At 40.1% G+C, this 22,000-nt stretch overlaps 2 protein-coding genes across 5 annotated transcripts in view; one reads left to right on the forward strand and one right to left on the reverse strand.

Annotated features, from left to right (window-relative positions):
• dnah6 (dynein, axonemal, heavy chain 6) overlaps positions 1–13,490 on the forward strand; it is a 67,212-nt gene extending 53,722 nt beyond the window's left edge. For all 3 annotated transcript variants that reach the window (XM_086034276.1, XM_086034275.1, XM_086034277.1), the window contains 14 exons: positions 252–442; positions 2,151–2,311; positions 2,527–2,615; positions 2,832–2,978; positions 3,074–3,212; positions 3,757–3,876; positions 4,192–4,313; positions 4,632–4,761; positions 4,883–5,010; positions 10,622–10,807; positions 11,701–11,773; positions 12,026–12,177; positions 13,011–13,233; positions 13,337–13,490. In XM_086034276.1, coding sequence (XP_085890402.1) covers positions 252–442; positions 2,151–2,311; positions 2,527–2,615; positions 2,832–2,978; positions 3,074–3,212; positions 3,757–3,876; positions 4,192–4,313; positions 4,632–4,761; positions 4,883–5,010; positions 10,622–10,807; positions 11,701–11,773; positions 12,026–12,177; positions 13,011–13,233; positions 13,337–13,440 — 1,965 coding nt within the window. In that variant the 3' untranslated portion in view covers positions 13,441–13,490. The remainder of the gene's footprint in view (positions 1–251; positions 443–2,150; positions 2,312–2,526; positions 2,616–2,831; positions 2,979–3,073; positions 3,213–3,756; positions 3,877–4,191; positions 4,314–4,631; positions 4,762–4,882; positions 5,011–10,621; positions 10,808–11,700; positions 11,774–12,025; positions 12,178–13,010; positions 13,234–13,336) is intronic.
• Positions 13,491–14,958: 1,468 nt separating this feature from the next.
• Positions 14,959–22,000, reverse strand: part of LOC147145618 (neuronal acetylcholine receptor subunit alpha-7-like) — a 31,786-nt gene continuing 24,744 nt past the window's right edge. For both annotated transcript variants that reach the window (XM_086032934.1, XM_086032933.1), the window contains exons 7-10: positions 20,543–20,737; positions 19,233–19,319; positions 17,998–18,107; positions 14,959–17,449 (exon numbers count right to left, since the gene is read on the reverse strand). In XM_086032934.1, coding sequence (XP_085889060.1) covers positions 16,847–17,449; positions 17,998–18,107; positions 19,233–19,319; positions 20,543–20,737 — 995 coding nt within the window. In that variant the 3' untranslated portion in view covers positions 14,959–16,846. The remainder of the gene's footprint in view (positions 17,450–17,997; positions 18,108–19,232; positions 19,320–20,542; positions 20,738–22,000) is intronic.

Here is a 22,000-nt window from a genome sequence, read left to right on the forward strand (position 1 = left end):
ACAATAAAACAGCAGTTTTTACTCTTACAAGAACAAGACTAGCCTTGTTTGAGAGCGGGCCATTTTGTGTTCTCATTCAATTTCTGTTGTTGCACACAATTAAGTTTTATCAACCAGTTAATGGACTGCAGTAGAGTTGAGTTCCACCTACCCTAGGTTTCTTCTGTGGTTGGTATTGAATTTGAAGCTGTGGTACCAAACTAATATCAAGATCAAATATTGTGTAAATTGTATCTTTCTCCTTTGTCCAGGTTCTTTTCGCAGCAACAGAGTTTGTGATTGTCAGTTTAGGGAAGCAGTTTGTGGAAAACCCTCCCATTGATTTGGCTAATCTCTACAATGACATGTCTCCATCTACGCCACTGGTCTTCATCCTGAGCACCGGATCAGACCCTATGGGTGCCTTCCAGCGTTTTGCAAAAGAGAGGGGTTGTCTTGACAGGTAAAACCATGTCAAAGGTGGAGCAATTGGATATGTAGATGACTCTGAAAATGACAATGTCACACATCAAAGCCAAAACGTGTTTGCTGCATTACAACTTAGGGCAGTTTAAAGTCCCTGTAAAGTGAAAATAAAATTATAAATTTGACGTTTATAACCAGAGGCGGGCATTCCGTCCGTCAGTCACTGACGGACGCCCGTTTTGCTGACGATTGACAGGATACTTTAAAAAAAATGACTAAACAATGACTGAAGTGAATTTTCGTCCGTCAGAATAATAGTCAGTAACCAAGTCAAGTACTGACAGACGCCCATTTTGCTGACATGTTTTTTTGGGGGTGGGGAGATTGACTGATGGACTTCTGATGGATTAATTGATGGACTGACCAACTGATGATTACAGTTCGATTTGGCTTGAAAAAATGACAGACTGGCGAATGATGGACGGGTACCCAGGCCGCTGACGGATGATGAATGACGGACCGACAAAATTTAGTAAAATTCCCACCTCTGTTTATTTTTTGGTGATGAAACGTTTTTATTAATGTTTTTCATTTTCATACAAAACACACAATGAAAAAAGTTAACAGAATACACACATATAATACATACAGATGTAAAATATCCCCTTCCCTAACCAGACCTTTGGGTCTCAACATTTCATGTCCTGCAATTTATAACAAATAAATACTTACAAATCCAAAAAAATAAAAAATGAAATCATGAAAAGCATTTTAAATCAAACACTTCTTCCAAGTGTCCACTGATAGTGTAGTGGCACACACGCCCGAGTTGTGTGCGGGCAGCGTGGGATCGATTCCCGCTCAGTGACGGTGTCTGTGTGTGCCCTGCGACTGGCTGGCAACCAGTTCGGGGTGTAGTCAAGATGACATGACATGACATGACATGACTTCTTCCAAGTCTTGCTCTAATTTACTCACATGCCATAATAAAAAATTACACATATATATATATATATATATATATATATATATATATATATATATATATATATATATATATATATACATACATACATATATGGTTAGCACATCTGCCTTACAGTACAGAGTTCCAGGGTTCTGTGTGTGCCCCCCGATTGGCAACCAGTTCAGGGTGTACACCGCCTCCGCTCCTGCTCACCCGCAACCCTCTTGAGATTAAGCAGCCTGGATGATGGATGGATGGAAGTATTTGAGGATTTAATGGGATAGTCTGTGCGATTTATAATGATGAATCAGAGGCAACCTGCTGCCAAATAATCGGTGACAGGTTTGCTGAATAAGATGATGATCCGGATTTCTCATTAGATATCATTACTCCAGTCAAAGTTGGGATCACAGTCTAATACTGTATTTCCCTACACCGAATCACATCAAATGCTAATGTTTTTTGTAATAAGAATTTTTTTAATAATATAGTTATATATAGCTGTGACTATGCCCGATGTCTTCAATTTATCGTTTAGCTCTATCAAAGGATGTACAGGTAACTTCACATCTTTTCAATAAAGCTGACTCCATCCTGTGGGAATCCCATGGGATCCCCGAAAAAACGTCTCCCTTTAGTAGAAACAAATAATAACTTTAAATGCCCTTTAAGAAATTCATTAATTAATTCACTATCTATAAATTGATGTAATAAAGATGGTTTTGATACTGTACAGCCATACTGTATATTAAAATAATCCTTTCTCTGTAACCATTAGGGTTGAATCCATTTCACTGGGTCAAGGACAGGGGCCCATAGCAGAGAAAATGATTAAATCAGCATTAGGGGACGGAGGCTGGGTTTTCTTGCAAAACTGTCATTTAGCAGTCTCTTGGATGCTTCCCATGGAAGAGATCATTAAGACCTTCGCAGAGCCTGGTAACACACACACTATCACACACACCCTCGTCAACTGATATTATTTGAACTTGCTGTCCATGTGGTCAATGTAAAATTGAACAGTCATCCTCTTTCCTTTTACAAAACACTTCTCTTAGCCATGGGATACAACAGCAGAACATTTGCCACATTTATTTTATTTATGTCGTAGTGTATGTTCTATATATTGAGTGAGGCATTCTTTTCCTACGCAGACACCATAATCCACGAGAACTTCCGTTTGTTTCTCAGTTCCATGCCTACTAAAGTGTTTCCAGTTACAGTGCTACAAAACTCTGTCAAGGTAAACATCGGCTTGAATATTAAGTGCCCTAGCCAGAAAATGTTCGTGTAATAACTGTACATTCACTTAATTTCATTCAGATTTAGGGGTGTCAATAGTTGCCACTCTTCTTTTTTGTGGTTACAATGCAATGACCTGACAAAACAATGAACTATTTGGAAAAAAAGATTCATTATGTAATTATTGATTCCCTTTGCCTGTGTTCGATTCTTCAAGGTGACAAATGAACCTCCTAAAGGCCTACGCGCCAACATTCGTCGAGCCTTCACAGAGATCTCCAACAATTTCTTTGAAGAGCACATACTGGGGCTGGACTGGAAGAGGATGGTCTTTGGAATCTGCTTTTTCCATGCAATCATTCAGGTTCAAAAGAAAAATACCAATTCACTATTTTGTCATTTTGCTTTCTTGTGTATTTATAGACTTTTAAACGTTTACCTTGTTTGTATGCACTTCAGGAGCGCAAAAAGTTTGGTCCTCTTGGCTGGAACATTCCATATGAGTTCAGTGACAGTGACAGGGAGTGTGCTCTGCTCAACCTCAACCTCTACTGCAAAGATGACACTATTCCCTGGGATGCTCTTACATACATCACTAGTAGGTGAACCTTAATACACGATGGTATCACAATTACTGTATTTAAAGATTTGACAATGAAATATTCACCTTGATGCTGCAATGTGATAAATGCTGGATTTATTTTCACATAGTTGTGTTCCACACGATCCACCCGTCAGTATAAACTGAATTAATCAAACAATTTCCAATTTAATAGAATCAAGTTTCATATTTCTGAAATAAGTCACTGACTTTTGTTGTTGTTCACTCACCTTACACAGTGTCGGTTCAGGTCCCATTTAATGATGAATGTGAATTGTCTGTCTCTGTACATTATTGACCGATGACCTGTCCAGGGTGCAGCTGGCTTTTCGCCTGAACACAGCTAGTCTCCAGCTCCCTGTGACCTTTAAGAAGTGGTATACAGTGTGGATGGATGAATTTGTGAAATAATGTGATATGATACTGAGTGCACCAATAGAAAGCTAATTGATGTTTTAAATTGTGTTAATTAATCCAGCGTGTTACCGATCCTTCTCTTGTGGAAGGAGCAACTTGGTCAAATGTGAGTGTGTATCCCCAGGTGAGATCACATATGGAGGCAGAGTGACAGATGTCTGGGACCAACGCTGCCTGAGAACAGTCCTGAAAGGCTTCTTTTCCCCTAAAACCCTGGGGCCTTGCTACACTTTCTCAGAATCCGGTACCTCTTAAATTTCCATTTGGCCCATGACCGTTCATGAACTTCACAGTTACTAAATTAACGATAATTGAACTCCATGCTGTTGCTATTTTGAACAAGACTTTCAATTAATTATTCAGTTGCACAGAATCAGGAGCGTGCATATAAAAAATGTTGGGTGTGTTGATTTTCTAAGACTCTACCAGACCTACTGCTAAATGATTTTGCCATGTAGTAACACAATTTATTCCATAACGGGGACTGATCTTGTCATGTTGGACTGTTGTTATTTTAACTGTATGTTCCTCTGATTTGATGGTTTCTCCTGTTCATTAGGTGTCTACTATGCCCCTGCGTTAGACACACTGGATTTATATATAGAGTACATTGAGAACCTTCCAATCATTGATGACCCAGAGGTCTTTGGTATGCATGAAAATGCCAACCTGGCCTTCCAGGTATGGAGTTTACAGCTATAAAACAAAAGACACAATTAGGAATTGTCAGCTTTCATCTCCCAGCCATTATGGAGTTATTCTGTCATGAGCACTTAATTTACCATTAACATTTTTGTATATAGTAGTTAATTTAGTATACATTTTCTGTTGAATGGAATTTGGAATAAATATCCATACTAATAGTAGCCTTGTAAATGAAAATACTGTAAAATAAATAAATAAATAAATAAATATGCGATTGAAATGTGATTTTATATTGAAAAAAAAAAAATCTTCAATTATGTCCTCCCTGTACTATACATATATTTGTCTCCGCAGCGCCAAGAAACCATGAATCTGATCAACACTATTCTAGATGTTAATCCTCGCTCTTCAGCCCAACTAGGAGCCAAAAGCAATGACGAGATTGTGTGTGAGCTTGCCGAAGCTATACTTGCTAAGCTACCCGGTACGAAAACACACAGCATTTTTTTGGTCATTGGAGACACCAGTTATTTATTTATCTTTATATGTATGTGTGCGTGTTTGTGTGTGCATGTGTGTGTGTGTGTGTGTGTGTGTGTGTGTAGACCGCATTGACATGGATGAGGCGCTTGAAAGTTTATTCGACAGAGACGATAACGGTCGTGTCAACTCCCTAACAACTGTGCTGGGCCAGGAGGCCGACAGATTCACCAAACTGATTCGCTTACTAAGGGTAATGATAAGAATGATTTCAGCAAATGACACCAGTATTTTGCTTGTGGCACTATTTTCACTAGCATTTGTAGAAGCAGTTCACAATTACTATAGATGCTGAGCAGTTCATGATGACTATTAGCAAGGCTTTTTAGCTCCCTGCAAATTTGCTATAGAGTCTGGAAACATTTTATTCCAAAGGGGGATAGATTTTGTTTATACTCGTCTGTCCACCGCAGCTGCAGAGGTTCCTTGTGCACAGAACACAGGTGACACTTTTATTTGGATCACTGTCAAATAGTTTGCATTTGTGACAGTAGCCTACTTGAGATCTCAATGTCGAATATGTTCTTTTTTTTGTCAGTAAACCCGTGTCTCACTGAGCGGCAAATGCTTGCAAAGGTAGCGAATGTTGGATGAATCAACTTTTCTGCCAAATGTTGGCAAAATTCAGGTGGTCGCCTCCGTCATTAGCAACGTCTATCAACTTTTAGCGATGCTTTGATTAGGGGTGTCAAAATAGTGCATTAATTGCGATCAATTAATTACAGTCACAGTTAAAGCGTTATTTTTTAAAATCACATTAATCAAATTTTTAATCTCTAACTTTACTGTTTTCCCTATGAGGATTAGATCCATTTTGATACATGCGGCTTGTGCTTGAGTTATTGGGGGTGTAAAAAACAATGGTTTTCTCTGTGCCCGTCTGTCAGACTGCACACAGAAGGTGGAAACGTGCGTTAAGTTAAATCCATCCTGTATAAATTAAATAAATATATATCCAAGTCTGGATGCATAATTTGCCACATTAACAGCCATCTAATTTAACTAGCACTATATCTTAATAGTGTCACATCCTGAAGTGGACACCGATTGGCTGTCATTGTGTTTGGCATAACCTGATGGGCTCCTATTGTAGGTGGGATGGCAAGTTCAGGAGCAGAGAGAAGACATGAAAATGGAGGAGCATGTGAGAGTTGTTGGTCCAATGATTGGTAAATTAAAAAAACGCCCTGATGGCACTACTGATAAAGCCAGAATGATATGCCGTCTTTTTAAAAAGAACTTTCCTTACCAAAGAAGCTGTTCAAGCCTACCACATCAATGCAAAACAACCAGCCGCGACTAAAGCTACAGCTAATGATAACAACAAAGACGCTAATGTAGCGAGCCATTGCAAAGCACTAAACTAAACTCGAGAACAGCCCGTGTAGGAGCAAGCCTGCGACCGACAGGGGTCGAATGTTCTTGCAAAGCGAATAGCAATGAACTGCAGGCCTATCAACATGGTTGAAAAAAAGGGATTAATTGAGGTGTTTCACACAGCATCCGATGAGCCATCATACAAGCCACCGTGCAGGACTGCTGCAATAACTAAAATCAGCAAGATGTATGACGGTGAAAAGAAAAGCAAGCTTGATGTTTTGGTGAAACCAGGGACTTGGCTGATAAATGCGAAAAACAGTTCCTCAAGGTGGCAAATGACTGGGTAATTGGAAAAAAAATATACACCATGAATACAGATACATACATCCAGACAATGGGGGTCTTTTCTCAGCAATTTTTAAGTGAGATTAAAAAATAGATTAACTAGATCAATTAATTACAGATCATAATTAAGGAGACACTTGGGTGAGCTTAACATTGGCACTTATATAATAGGTTTGCATGTAAAAAGGACATCAGTACTAAATTGCCCCCCCACCCAAAAGACTGTAGTGATTTAAGGGCTTTTTTTGTGATTAGATTTATGACAAATTGCCCTACCCCTTTCTGGGGCGTGTCTTATATTATGTTTTCGGTCTCAGCGGTCTACGTCACGGGAGGGAGCCAAGCGTGGTAATATCCCTTTGTCAGTTCTGTTGTCTAAAACGGCGACCGATTGCCACCAAAATGCAAATGCACATTACTACTCTTGTCCACTTCAACCTGTGAAAGTAGAAAAGTGTTCTGTACAATAGTTTGGATTTATTGACATAAAACGTGATGTCATCATGATTACCTCCACAAAATCAAAAATACCATGGCGATTGCTCCTCCACTTTCACAAGCTGGAGCGGACAAGAGCATGAATGCGCACACGAACCCCGACTGGTTATATTTCTGACATTTAGCGACGCTAAACTCGTGTCAACTCTCAGGAGGGAGACGGCGGCTTGCAGCAGCAGCAGGCAGATTGGAGCTTTACGCCCCCCTCTTCCCTCCCCGGCTAAAAGTAGGATAATAGGACGGCAAATAGCAACAACTAGCTTCAGGTCATTAAAACAATAGGTGTTAACACAACAACATTAGCTCCTTACTCTACGTTCAGCCTGCGTCAATCTTCATGTCGCAGGGTTGCCTCCCAAGCAGTCGCCAAGACACAGCTTGCAGCCGCCAGAGAGTTAAGCCCTCATCGAACAAGCGTCAATGTTCAGCGAACAAAAAGTTCCAGCGAGGCTGACTCCACAAACGAGTGTGGCCGCATTGGAACGTACTTTTTTGGTTGTTTACGTTCCAAATTGGATGGCGTGTTGTCAGTCAAAAAATTGGGGCCATTCCTCATCCAAATAAATGTGCACGTCTCATTTCCACTTCAGTCTCTGTAAATGACCTGACTGATGTTTAATGCCTCGCCCGTCCTAACCGTGATCAGCAAAGAAGTAGTGTTTTTTTAAATTTTTTTATTATTAAGCAAAGCAGCAGTGTGTGCTGGTCCCAGCCTAAATCTATGTAGCTGTGTTCACTTCCACATTTCCTCATTCTCATATAAATCAGCCATGGAGGGGTTAATTCTTTTGATATGTTGAAGTGGGCATTAGTAGAGATGTCCACATAAATTTTGGTGCCAATTGATCACTGTTTTTGGACGTTATAAGCAATGAAAGTACAATGATTTCCAATGGAGAGTTTGGAATCGGCTACTCCCATGACTCCGGCCGAACAAGGATAGAATGGTAGGGGGCGGGGCCATTCTCCTCATTAACAAGGGGCGTTATTCATGGAGTCACCTATTTCCTAATTTCTCCCAAATTTATTGATAAAATAGAAAATGACAACTCAATGGCACTGATAGTGTAGTGGTACACACGCCTGAGTTGTGTGCGGGCAGTGTGGGATCGGTTCCCGCTCAGTGACGGTGTCTGTGTGTGCCCTGCGACTGGCTGGCGACCAGTTCAGGGTGTAGTCTGCCTTTGCCCGTTGACAGCTGGCATAGGCTCCAGCACCTCCCCGCGACCCTGTATAGGATAAGCGGTTTGGAAGATGACATGACATGACAAAATGACAACTCTTGTCATTTTCCTAATCAAAAAATATTGTTTGTGAAAACATGGCCATCCCGGACCCACCGTCTCTTTAATTAATTTCTCTTTTTTTTTTTAATCTCTTGACATGCCTAGCTTCGATACAATGAGCAAATGTTTGGGAAAGTTTGCGAAAGACGTATGGTGACTAGGGGTGTAACGGTATACGTGGGTGTATTAATACGTTTCGGTACGGCATATTCGGTTCGGTCCACTTGCGAACTGTTTCTGATCAGTTTTTATTATTAGCACGGGCGTAGGCGCAAATAGGTGAGTTTTCACACGGTGTATTGAGTGTTGCACGTGTAGAAGAGTGGGGGCACAGATGAGGGGCCGGTACGCCAAAAGCCATGATAAATCATAAATGCATGGATAAATGGCATTATTATGGCAAACGCAAACAAGCCACAGCTCCCCCCGTACACTGCAGTCTCCTGTTTGGGAACATTTTGGCTTTCCTTTTAAAATCGCTGATGCGGTACGGTACGTGTATAAGTCCCAAAGTTGTGTGCCGACATTGCTACATGGAGATCGGCAACTATGTTGCAGGTAGCACGTCGAACATAATAATGCACTTAATACGGCATCATCCGACTGTGAATGTTTCTTCCAGGAGGAAGAAAGCAGTCTTTTTCGCCCAAAACTTCAAACTTAAATAGCGAGATTTATCATATGCTGTTTAACATTCAAACATTTCCATGCCTAAAAAGTGTATATAATTTCATAAAGACTTTTTAAAGTTACTGTATTCTTTTCATTATGAAAAGAGTTCTAATATAGTTAGCAATAATTGTAACTGTTATGTAGTTTTTTCATCACAAAAAGTGTATACATATACTGTAATGACAACTTGTCTTTAACTTGAATGCTTAGATGTGTCATAGGCTGCTGCTCCTGAGTGTTAATGATTTCTTAACAGTTTAGAAAATTAAGACATCTTTGTTTTATTATTATTCTATACTATTCTATCATTTTAGTGTAATTTTATAGAATATCACCTGAATGGTTCACTTTTATTTTCAAAATAAATATATTTAAAAAAAAAAAAAAAAAAACTTTTTTTGTACCGAAAAAATACCGAACTGAAGTTTCAAGAAACCTAACCGAAATGTTATTTTAGCGTACCGTTACACCCCAAATGGTGAATATTTGGAACAGTATTGCGAAGATTAGCCACTATTTCCCACACCTTTGCCACTTTTTGGGACCTTTTGCCAACTGCTGGAGTAGTAGGCGAATCAAATGGACCAAACCCAATGAAAAATTGTTGCAAACATTTCCCAGTATTCAATTTTCTACTGTCCAGCGCCAAAGGTGAATTTCGATAATATGTATATATGTACAGATTGGTGCAATATTTGCTTGAGCAACCACCAAAGCTGCGTTGTGCTTGCCAGCCGGTACCCATCAGCTGCCTCCGGAGTCCCACCGGCCCAAAAGGCCCAGTTGGACTCCTCCCTCAGCTGGACAGCATGCCTCACCGCTGGAGTCCACCAATGGGTTCGAGATTTGCCGCTACGTCAGGCACCGACCATCTTTCGGCCCCAGTTCCGGTCGGCCGCCTCAACAATGAAGGCGCGGAACATTGTCCACTAGGACTCAGTGTCCCCGCCTCCCCTGGGATGTAGGTGAAGTTCTGTGGCAGGTGGAAGTCAAAATTCCTGACTGGCGTCTGCCAGCCGTTTTTAGGAGACCCTCACAACACGGTTGAGTCTGCCGGGTCGGACTGGGATCTTCCACCAAAGAGCACCATAATGTTCAAATTTAGAAATGCATGATTTAAAACTCAATCAAATTTGTATTTATTTTCCAACGAAACAGAGAGCCACAACAGATGGATGAAAGAGCCAAATGAGGGTCTGGAACCAAAGGTTGCTAATAATAATAATAATAATGCATCAGCTTTATACAGCACTTTTCTGGGCACTCAGAGACGCTTCATAGTGGATACATTAGGCATGCACTCACACATTCACGCTCTGGTGGTGTTAAACTACGTTCTGCAGCCACAGCTGGCCAGTAGGGCAGGCTGACAGAAGCGTGGCATCAACGGCCGCTCCGACCACCACCAAACATTCATACCCAGCCGTACACCAGTGTGAGTGACACTGGAGGTAAGGTGGGTGAAGTGTCTTGAATGAGTGAATTTGAACAGCCAACCATTCAGTTACTGGACGCCCGCTTGATATAGAGAGATAAAGGAAAGGGAAACAGAGACAAAGAGAGGAAAAATAAAGGATTTGGGAAAAGTGATGGGAACTACGGAAAGTAATTACTGATACATCTCATGTAAACTATGTAAAATACTGCAGCTTTAAAGTGATGAAAGCAATTTTGTGTTTCCAGGTATCTCTCATAACTCTGCAGAAGGCCATTGGAGGTCTGGTGGTGATGTCCGAGGAGATGGACCGGATCTACACAAGCTTTGTTAACAACAATGTTCCTGCCCAATGGTCAAACTCCTCCTACCCATCTCTAAAAGGCTTAGCTTCTTGGGTCAAAGACCTTTACATCAGGATCTACTTTGTTGAGGTTTTTTTTTTTTTTATTATTATTTCATGTTTTCTTGATCGTCAGAGGATAAACTCTTAACTCATGTATACTCTTGTGTTTTGTTACAAGCACTACTCAAAATAGATTCTTTACACACTCATATACACCGGATTTTGTGGCATTGGAGAAGTGTCAGAGAGAAGCCATGCACAAGTGTCACACTTTGAAGCAGTTTATGAGGGAGGGTTGGCTGCCTTGCTAAAGGGCATTTTAGCAAAATTGAATTGAACCGTGTTGCAGTCAGAGCAACCAAATGTCTGTAGTTTGATTCCCCAACTGATCTCGAACCTGCAAACCTCCACTTGACAACAAATCTGTTGTTGCCTCTTTTTTGGTGACAGAAAACCTACGTGCAAAAAAAGAAAATAATAAAATAATGTAAGCAAACTTCATCTCGCTGACCATACAGTGATTCACTTCTTCTAGCTAGTGATAAGTTTGTATCAGACACTCTTATGTTCAATGAAGTCCTTCATTTTTATGTGCATCCAAGCACTTGTTTGTGCGCACGTGTACTTTACTCTTGAAATTTGAAAACTCTAATAACATAAGCACATCCTGGGTATCTTACGACTTTTGCAATGTACATCTCCCCCAACACAAAAATGTCTTTGATGAGACGGTCTCATTTGAAAATGTGTGCCCTCTCTTTCCGCACATATTCCAAACGAAGCCCCAAGGAAGAAGATAACGTCACAATTGTGAGTGGGGAAGTGAGTGGGGACGACTCGTTCTACACACTGTGCCAGTTGCACCACTCCTCTAATTTTCTTTCATATGCAATTAGATGGCTGAAATGCATGCACATTGCCTGAGTTATTTAAAAACAAGTTTAATTAGATTTATCTATTTTTTTGTTAATCTCCTTTTAGACTTGGATCACACGTGGCCACCCCAAATCTTTTTGGATATCTGGATTCTTCTTTCCTCAGGGATTTCTAACTGGTATGTCGTTGCTGCACTAAAAATGTTTCCTTGTCATGCTTTAATGGACCATAATGTTATGGACAATCTCTAAACTGCCAGTATATTGTTCTGAAGTTATGGCTATTGCATGGTAATTGATACCATATGTGTTGAGTTTGTTAAAAAGATCCTTTTTCACAGCTCGGAGTATTATAAGGCCAACAAGCGTGTTTGACGAAAAAACACTTTTTGAGGTAACACAGATATTCTCTCCTAACTGTTGACATGTAGCAGTCCTGCAGAATCACGCCCGGCAGTACAATTTGCCCATCGATGAGCTGAACTTCCGCTTCAACATGGTGCCTGTGTACAGGGACCAGACCGTTGTGGCCGAGGCTCTTCGCAATCTGAACAGCAACGCTGAACTTCCGATGGACTTGGAGGTACAGAGTCACCACATAATGATCATGCCTTTTTAGATGCTATTTATTTTTGAAATGTGTAAAAATCTGTCTTGTATAAAATACCTGAATGCAATACTTCATTCAAAGTACACGTATCCAAACAGAAGATAACTTTGGTTGAAGTTGAAGTCACCTTGTAGCAGGGCATCAACACTGCCACCATTACCCTCGCAACTGCTTCCATTTTCTCAGTGTGCTAGTAAAAATTTAATCTGGTTGCACAGTGCGCGTGAATGATTTAAATAAATATCCAAGTCTGGATGCATAATTTGCCACATTGACAGCCATATAATTTAACCAGCACTATTTGCTTCATCAAGGGCGGCTTTCCATTCCAATTCACTGAGGCACTCATGATTCACTCCACATTTTGGTAACAGAAAGTGTGTGTATTTTCAGTAGTGCATGTGTAATTATAAATACTGCTAGCTACTACTGTGGCAAAAAAGACAATATGTGTATGGGCAGTTGGGTCTTGAACTTTTAACTAAGCTTAAATCGCGGGAACAGATATATTGTGTGTGTTGCGGGCTGATCACTCGTGCCATGTAACGGGCAGAAACGACCGAATAGCTGTATTATTGTTTGTAATTCAGTGGACCCCAGTTTATTGCGGACCCACCTACAATGGTTACCAATCTGTGAGCAAAGCAGATGTGAATACCAATCAGAATGCTTCAACGCTTTCGGATATGACCTAAAAATTTGAACAATTGTTCAGAGGTTGCAGATCCTGGTATTTGTGAGTGCATTGTTGGATGAGTACAAAATACAACGCAATTACTGTCAGTGTTTCTTATTTGTGGTTGTAGTTGCCAATGCCTGAGAACGGTGTGCTCGTACACGGCATGTTCATGGATGCTAGTCGCTGGGATGATGACAATATGGTGATCGAGGATGCATTACCTCGAGTGATGAATGCCATTCTTCCAGTTGTTCACTTTGAGCCACAACAGAACTACGAGCCCGAGCCCGAGCTCTACCATGCGCCACTGTACAAGACTTCAGTTAGAGCAGGAACTCTTTCCACCACAGGTGCATACTTCATCCAGCACCCTCACATATGATGCCCAATGTTCATGTCAAAATTGAAGCATGACAAATTTCTTCCCCATTCTGCATTTTTCTCTCCCTCTAGGACACTCAACTAATTTTGTTGTGACTGTAATGCTTCCGTCAAACCGATCAAGCGACTATTGGATATCCAAAGCATCTGCTCTGTTGTGCCAGTTGAATGACTAAGTATTTTCCAATAGGTACACATTTTTTTAGAATTTAAAATAAATGGAAGATATACCACAATGTAGTGGCTTCAGTCATGGATTTCAGTCATCGTCTCTGTCATTGCACATATGTTAAGTTTGCTACCAAGTGAGCCATGAATGATCCCAAAACAGCTATGATCAGTTACACACACAGTTATAAAGTCAACACTTGCGAGGAGTGCATCACGAGCGTCACCCCACACACTGAATTAGTCTACTCAAGATATCCAGTCACTATTTGTGGAAAGTCACTGCATCTATGTGCTTACAAGATTTAGAGTAACATGTTTTGCCTCAGGCAATGAGAAAAAATAGAAATGGGAGTTCATAGAGCATCGATGTGTAAAGCAAGCTTGCTGAGCAGACGCAAAAAAATGTTCATGGTTAACAAGCAGGAGCACTGTATGGAGTGCTGGACATCGAATCGGGAAATGTTTCCGCCACAACCCCTATGTGCAGCAGCTTCCTATTTGTGTCTTTAGTGCATGCTGTGCAAACACACTGGGTATGTGCATCCGCCTCAGTGCTATGGCAGGGAGCTGACAAACACCATCTTTGTCTTATACACACTTGCATAGGCACACACACACAGTTCTCTATTTTATTCCATCCATCCATTATCTTTGCTTATCCGGGGTCGGGTCGCGGGGGCAGCATCTTGAACAGGGAAGCCAAGACTTCCCTCTCCTCAGCCACTTCGTCCAGCTCCACCGAGGGGATCCCGTGGTTTTCCCAGGCCAACCTGAAGACATAATTGCTCCAGCGTGTCTTGGGTCACCCCCGGAGCCTCCTCCCGGTGGGACTAGCCCGGAACACCTCACCAGGGAGGCGTACTGGAGGCATCCCGATCAACTTCATCTGGCTCCTTTCAATCCAGAGAAGCTGAGCTAGGATTGGTCGTTATCTGAGCCCTGAACAACTGTGATGTAATTTTCAAGTGACAAAATGGCCACCCCATGAGATGACTAAAACGTGTGGATTTTTCCTGCTTAACTCATATACAGCAACGGTGATATTAATCAGAATGCCTTGTTTCAACTAGTGGGCCTGCATAGAAGATATTCTTGAAAAAAATATCTGGGTTGAATTCTCTTTATAGAGTGAGAAATGTATTTACATCCCAGCTGCCTCGTTCCACTCATTCGGATTTTGTGTGCTGTGCGCGTGTGCAAAGCAAATGATCTTTGAGGGGCAGGTGTGTGACCTTCCTTATTACACTTAGTCAACTGAACAAAGTCCACTGAGATTTCTTCCATCTGACCAGGCACCAACTGTCCCACCAAATGGAACCAACAGTAATAACCAGGACTGTGTTTGGTATATTCCAATTCCTGACTCTATAAAATGTAACTTTTGACTCAAAGACTAATTAACTCAAAATGCACTTCTGATACTGTCAGTTGTCCGTTTGTCCATCTGTCTCTATCTACAGCATCTTCTGTGACATGGAATTAGCAATCTAGCTACAGTGGATATAAAAACTCTACACATCCCATTAGAATGTGAGTTTTTTTTTATTATTTAAAAAACTGAGACCAAGACATAATTTCAAAACATTTTATCACCATTAATGTGTCCACTAATACAGATGCATGGAACTACCAATGTGGAGTGAACATGTTTGATTGGGCTATGCTGTTTGAACGTACTGCAAAGTCATTCACACCAGCTTGTAAAGTCGTTGGAATGTCCTGAAAGGTCATTAGAATGTATTGACAGTCTCTCGAACGGATTGGTAGAATGTAGGCTAAATGGTAAAAACATTGCATTTTTTCCCATTAATGGATTTCCACATGCGCCAGTCTGCGCATTTAAGCGCATGCGAGGGAGTGAGTGTTGCTTGAAACATGTCCCATACCAGATTCAGCGCAATAAAATAACGTTTTTTTTAAACCTTTTATTTGATTATTATTATTAATAACTTTTTGCTCAAGATTTGTAGCATAATTGCTAACTTAACATGTTTTCCCAGACTGTGTTTGGGGGGTTGTTTATTGCTGTCACAAACTATTGTTTCCGACGAAAATACGTCCTGAAATAATGTTCAACTGCTAACTAAGAACGCTAAAAAAAATTTTAAAAAAAAAAAAAAAGAAAAAAAAGGCTTGTGCACCACTGTATTGCCCAGAACTAGCAGGGCTACTAGCGCTAGATGCGCTATAGGGCTAGCAGGGCTGTCAGCGTTAAGTGAATAGACCTAATGACTCTGCACACTTTTAATGCTCGCAGCCTGACACCATTACCATTCCTTCTGATCACTTTTTAATAAACCAGGCTTAATTAAGTATGTCAAAATTGCTACTGTGGTTCTGGAATCACTTCGTCTCAAACGACCAAAATTTATAGGGAAAGATTTATCTAAATTCTGACAAATGTTTCTAGAGAGGAAAATAGTGTACAGCTGTGAAGTTTAAATTAAAGTATAACATGTTGATTATCTAAAAATTAAAACCAGCTGGCCATTTATTATTAAGTGGGAATATGTTGTTTTGTCTTCTGTATCTTTAACCAAATAATCTGAACACCCGATTATTCAAATTTTCAATCGAATATCTGAATAGCAATATATTCGATAGCTGCAGCCCTACGTGAAATACAACATCTCATCATCAGTATTGGGGTGGCATATTCTTATGAATATATTTAAATTAAAAAAACTGAAAGGAGCAACTATTGATTTCCAACATATCAATCTCTCTCACAGTCCACCTTAGACGAAATAGTACTAAATAGGAACATGGATGTTTAAATAAGTGTGACTGATCAAATGTGCATCTGACTGTAAGCGTGGAGACAAGTTGAAGCTGTGAGTCACCGCCAGTGACTTTTCATAGGTTTGATTACCTCTGATAAATTGTCACAAAATGTGTTGTACACAACAACAAAAAGACAATGTTAATCAAAACCTTAAAAAATGTCAAACCCCCCAAAATTGGATTGCATGTTCACGTGGGGGTGGGGGGATATCTGGATGTATTCCCTAGAAAAACAATCCATTAGTATACGGGTTTGTTTTTGTGAATAATCCAGATCTTCATTGCTTCATCACTTAATTTCTTGTTTCATATGGTAATACTGTATAGAACCTATACAGTATTATCAAACAAGAAATTACCAGAGTATTCAACGCTTAAAAGCAAGGTGGCGTGGTGTTATAATTCTGTATCGGTGGGGTTAAATTAAGAAACGGCAAGATAGTGCTCTCTTAAGTTTCCACATAACTGCAAATAAATAAATGGAAACAGATGAAGGGTCTGCACTCAAGTATGGAAGTGACACTTGTAGATCTTGTAGGGCCCCAAAGAGTTGGAAGCATGGAAGGGAGCAGTTTCTGAATGTTTAAGCTTTTCCACTCTTTTCTCTTTAGAGCATAATGATCAGCTTCATGTGAAGTCCTTGGACACCGCCTCAATGAAATTGGGAGCCGACATGAGGATGGTGAAAGTGCAGATGATGGAGAAGAGAGAAAAGGCCACCAGGCATAAGCGATCCACCACTGCCGCTGCAAACTTCCATTCGCTGCAGATGGCCTGGGCCTCATCTTGCTCTCGGAAGCGCCTGGCGATATACTGCACTTCCTCCAGGATCCGGGACATTTCCGGGAGTTGCTCCAGCAGCAAAGTCCGCGTTTGCTCCAAGTGGATGTCACCTGGGGATGAACCAGTGGGGCGTCTGTCACCGCCTCCACCGCCGCTACCACACATCAGCACACTTGGATCAGTGCTGGGTGGGAAAGAAGGGCTCTCTGTTCCCATGGAATGGTATCCCAGGTACAGGTTAATGTTCCCATTAGTGTTAGTTGATTGGGTGGAGGTCTGGCCTGGTATAGTGCTCATGTGAATGCTGTTGGTGCTGGTGTGGTGAGGAGGGGCGTGGGGATACCTGTAGGCTGAGCAAATGCCAGACTGACCACTTGTTTTTCTTTCCTCTCCAGGCTTCTTCATGCGCAGGAACCAAGCACACCAATGGAGAAGAATAACCCGAACCTGGATGTAGAGACGAGGAAAAAAAGATGTGGAAAAATAAATAAATCATGATTATACCGTATTTTCATGTACATTTACGGTTCGTAATCGTTCTGTAAATGCAGTAAATATAAAAGTTTTCAAAAATACATAGGTGCGGCTTATATAACGGTGCGGCTTGTAGCCCGGAAAATACGGGTAACTAAAAAGGGGTACACGTATATTAGGGCCGAATCCAACCACCGCCTGGAAAGCCCAACTTGAACAACTCAGAAAACCGTTGGGGCCGACAATCCCTCCTGTTAAAAACCTGTTCAGTAATTACAATCAAAAATTCTAACGTGTGGTCAACATGAAGCTCAGCTGTGTCACAGACGATAGCCAGTAGGAAGCGATTTGAAGCTTGCATTGCTGCCAGATACAAATAGAGGAGCAACTGGTTGTGTTGAGTGTTTGTATAATACGTATATCTCCTATATTAGTCATCTCATGAAGATGTCAAGGAGAGTCTTAGCAACCCCAATGTAGGGACCAGATACACTAACAGACAACAAACAATCTTCACCTACCCATTTAGGCATCTTCCCTCCTTGAGGGTCATGGTGGTGGAACTGGAGAACCAGAACTGTCACCACCACTGATAAGCCCACAATCATCATTGTGCTGGCAAAGTACTGAGCTGAAAAAGAGGAAACAGATAAAAAAAAAATAGGTGAAAATAAAGATTAAAATACTTTGTTAAAATACATTGTTAAACAAATTTAATTTTTCAATTTCAACAATTCAAATTTCCATTGTTATCCAGTCACCTTGTGTCACTGAGGAAGTTATCCAACCAAAAGAATACATTTTCGTGTCAAAAATACTGCTTTATAAAAGCCTGTCAGAGTGAAGGCTGCGGAGCATTTTGTTTTCTTTCAAAGCTGTCAGTTCAGCTCTACGTGGGTTGCATCAACATGTCTGCTCGTAGAGCAGGAGTAGTGCTAATAGATTTTTTTTCTCACTGAGCTCCAAAGCGATATGCTTGACATTTAAGTGACAAACATTTTTTTTTCAAGAATATGTTCATCAAGCGCTTCCACTAGTCTAGACACGACATTCTCATTAATATTGCGTGCAATATGAGTTAAACAGCAAAATCCACCTGTTTTCAGCCATCTCAGGGGGCAGCCATTTTGTCGCTTCTGTCGACTGAAAATTACCTCACAGTTGCTCAGGGCTCAGATAAAGAGCAATCATGTCTCAGGTTCAGAAAAACTGAGCTGCCACTGGGGTAGTTGTTTTTGCGACAACATTGTTGTAATAGCTAATTGGCTTGACATCTTTCCTCTTGTGAATTTGTTGTGGCTTCATAAACAATTTAAATCACCACAGATGTTGCTTTCAGTTGTTATAAATGATTCCACATAACATCTCTACAGCAAATGTTCTGGGACATTTTAGCAGTAACTTAGGGACTGTCCTTATAAATATGGCATGACACAAACTCTCTCAAGGAGAAATAAAACTTTTAGCATCTATTTCATATTGTTGAAAGAGACACGGAGGAAACAATTGGTTCCTAAACAGAAATTCACATTTTTGTATGTTGTGGACATTTTAAATTGGAGAGTACAAATCTGGTTCAAAATGACTTGATAAATGCTCACTGTTCAAAAATGTTCTGTTGACTGTTTGACCAAATAAAATGCAATTGGGAAAACCTGCTATGCTAAAAAATCTGAATATGTTCAGACAGTTTTTTTAGTACAGTATATTGTCTTGCTAAAAATAATACTATTAGTCAAGCAGAAACACTACTTACCAATCAGAGGAACAGAGTCTGATGTAGCAGGCATTATCTCTGCCACCAGTAACATAAACACAGTTAGAGAAAGCAGCACAGTGATGCCTGGAAAGGAGGGAGAATATACATCTGTCACTGGGACCCTAAAAGTTGAGTACTCAAAATGAGTGATAAGAATTGAAGATTTATTTTGGAATAGATGCCCACAAGGGGATTGTCCATTATTTTAAGTCTGTTCCACTGAGTGAGTGACATTTGTAACACAATCTGCATTTTATGTCTTAATTCATGCTCGATCTTATAGTAATTAGTTGATTCTTAAAATCAAGCATGAATGCAAATGCATTGCCACACTGTCAGTATCAGCATATAACAGTGGTGTGCATCATCAAAATGTGCAACAATAATCAGGAGCCCTGACCTTCATTAATAACCAGATTCTAATATTTGTTCCATGAATCTGTCCTAATTAATTTCCAACAGGCTATTTTCTTTATTTTGTAATATATATATATATATATATATATATATATATATATATATATATATATATATATAGAGAGAGAGAGAGAGAGAGAGAGAGAGAGAGAGAGAGAGAGAGAGAGATAGATATATAGATATAGATAGATAGATATATAGATATAGATACAGATATGTATAGATATATATGTTTGTGTGTATATATATATATATATATATATATATATATATATATATATATATATATATATATATATATATATATATATATATATATATACATGATTTCAAGACAGCGTTGTGTTGGCGTTGGTAGCAAGCGTTAAAACTGCCGATACGTCGAAAATGGAAGTCAATTTAGCCGTTACGCCACCACGCGGGCCAACTTCAAAGTAAACATTAACTAAGGCTATTGCATTGGCATTAATGACTTCATGTATTATTTGGTAAGATTTATTTTGAAGTTAGTGATCTTCAGGGTATTCAACTTACTCTCCTGAATGCGGACTAATCACGTTGCCTTATTAAAAAAAAAACTCACAGCTTGTCCGCTGTACTGTACATGTTTTAGGAAAAAAAATCCCTTTATTCAACACTGTGACCTATACAGCACTCCTCGTGGTGGTACTTGGGGGCCAAGCATTTTTTTTTAGGTGGTACTTGGTGTAGAGTGTTTGAAGAACTATTGTATTAGTGAAAACACGGGTTAGCAACAGGGCCATAGCATGATGGACTACGATCACAATGATAACGAAGCATGATGCATCTGTCAAGTTTTGTGTTTCCTGATGAATTTAAAAATCATTGTTTTGTTCAGTGAATGTGTTTTTGTGTATTTGGGGTCGCACCCAGTGAGATCTTCTCTCCCGAGTCTGCAGGGAGCAGGAAGACCAGCAGGGCCAGACCAGAGATGAGCACACAGGGTATAAGTAGGTTGAGGCCATAGTAAAGTGTTCGACGGCGCATGGTGACAGTGAATGTCACATCAGGATAGGGTTCTTTGCAGCAGTCGTAGTACAGCTCATTCCGCTTGGCTGGCACACCTACAAGTTAATGACGTAAAGAGGTACAAAGTCACGTTACATATTTGTAACTTTTCATTTTGAAGAATGATTATTGTTGTAAAAGACATTCTTACTGTTATGATTGGCTGATTTCAATAATAGTGCCTTTTGATGTGTCGCTAAGTACATGCATGCATTCTGTATCAATAGATAAACAACCAGCTTTAAAATTATTTTGATGGTACAGTCATCTAATAACAACAGTGGACCAGTCTGAATTTTTGGTAAGGCCCATATTCATTAACTTCAACAAAGCACGTTTTTATTAACTGGACCAAACCAATAAACAATAAATTAGCAAACCCCTTTCAACCTATAGAGTACTCAGTTCCTCCACATTCTCTGACTGTTTTGATGACATTATGGACCGTGGATGAAATCCCTAAATCCCTTGCAAGGGTATGCTAAAAACAGGGTTTTTTTTGGCACCAGCCTTTCAAAAACTCAGATGGCAACCATCTGAGAATTACAATCGGTCTTATCTCCTGGGATAAAACACTCCAATTGTAAATAAAATATATATACATTGTTTAGGTCACCTGCAATATTAAAAGGATCACAGTAAATTTCAATGTCATCATTAAACTCGGTAGGAACATTGGTTGAAATCTTTTTCTTATTTAGGAGCTGGTTGATGACTCCACACGTGATTTTGTTGTTAATTGAGGCCCCCCGTTGTTCAGACTGCCTGCCAAAATTTGATTTTTAGCCCATCCATACTGAAACTGGATGCCTTTTTTGTAGTCTGAACAGTCACAAAGCACATGAAATCCGATTTTTGCAAGACCGATTGAAGCCACATTCGGGAGCTAGTTTGGGTGCTGTTGAATTTTGCAGTCGGAATTGCTGACGGGAGCCTGTTTAAAATCAGAGGTGGACTGGCCTATAGGCGGGTACTATTACAGCTTCAAATAAGAAAGCTTCCCAGCTTAAAGGGATCATCCAGGTGGGATGGTCCATTTTTCATTAACAAGCTCAATTTATTTATCTATTTATTCATTTTCAGGAAAACGATAGTAGCTTGCATTTTCAGTTATATCAATTTGTTTTGGAGAAATCAATACAAAAGTAAGATCTTTAAAAACGCCTCCTGGAAATGAGCAATATGGCCACGCCCCCTCCCTTACCTCCATGTCTTGGTGGAAACCACTCAAGGGACCAATCACAATTTGTCCATTCAAAATTATCGTAAATACATCGCTATTATGTCAAAAATGACGGGGCTCGATCACCCTCAAAATG

This window comes from Filicampus tigris, chromosome 6 (assembly GCF_054856515.1).
Source record: "Filicampus tigris isolate MCC_2025a chromosome 6, RoL_Ftig_1.0, whole genome shotgun sequence".
Classification (NCBI taxonomy): Eukaryota; Metazoa; Chordata; class Actinopteri; order Syngnathiformes; family Syngnathidae; genus Filicampus; species Filicampus tigris.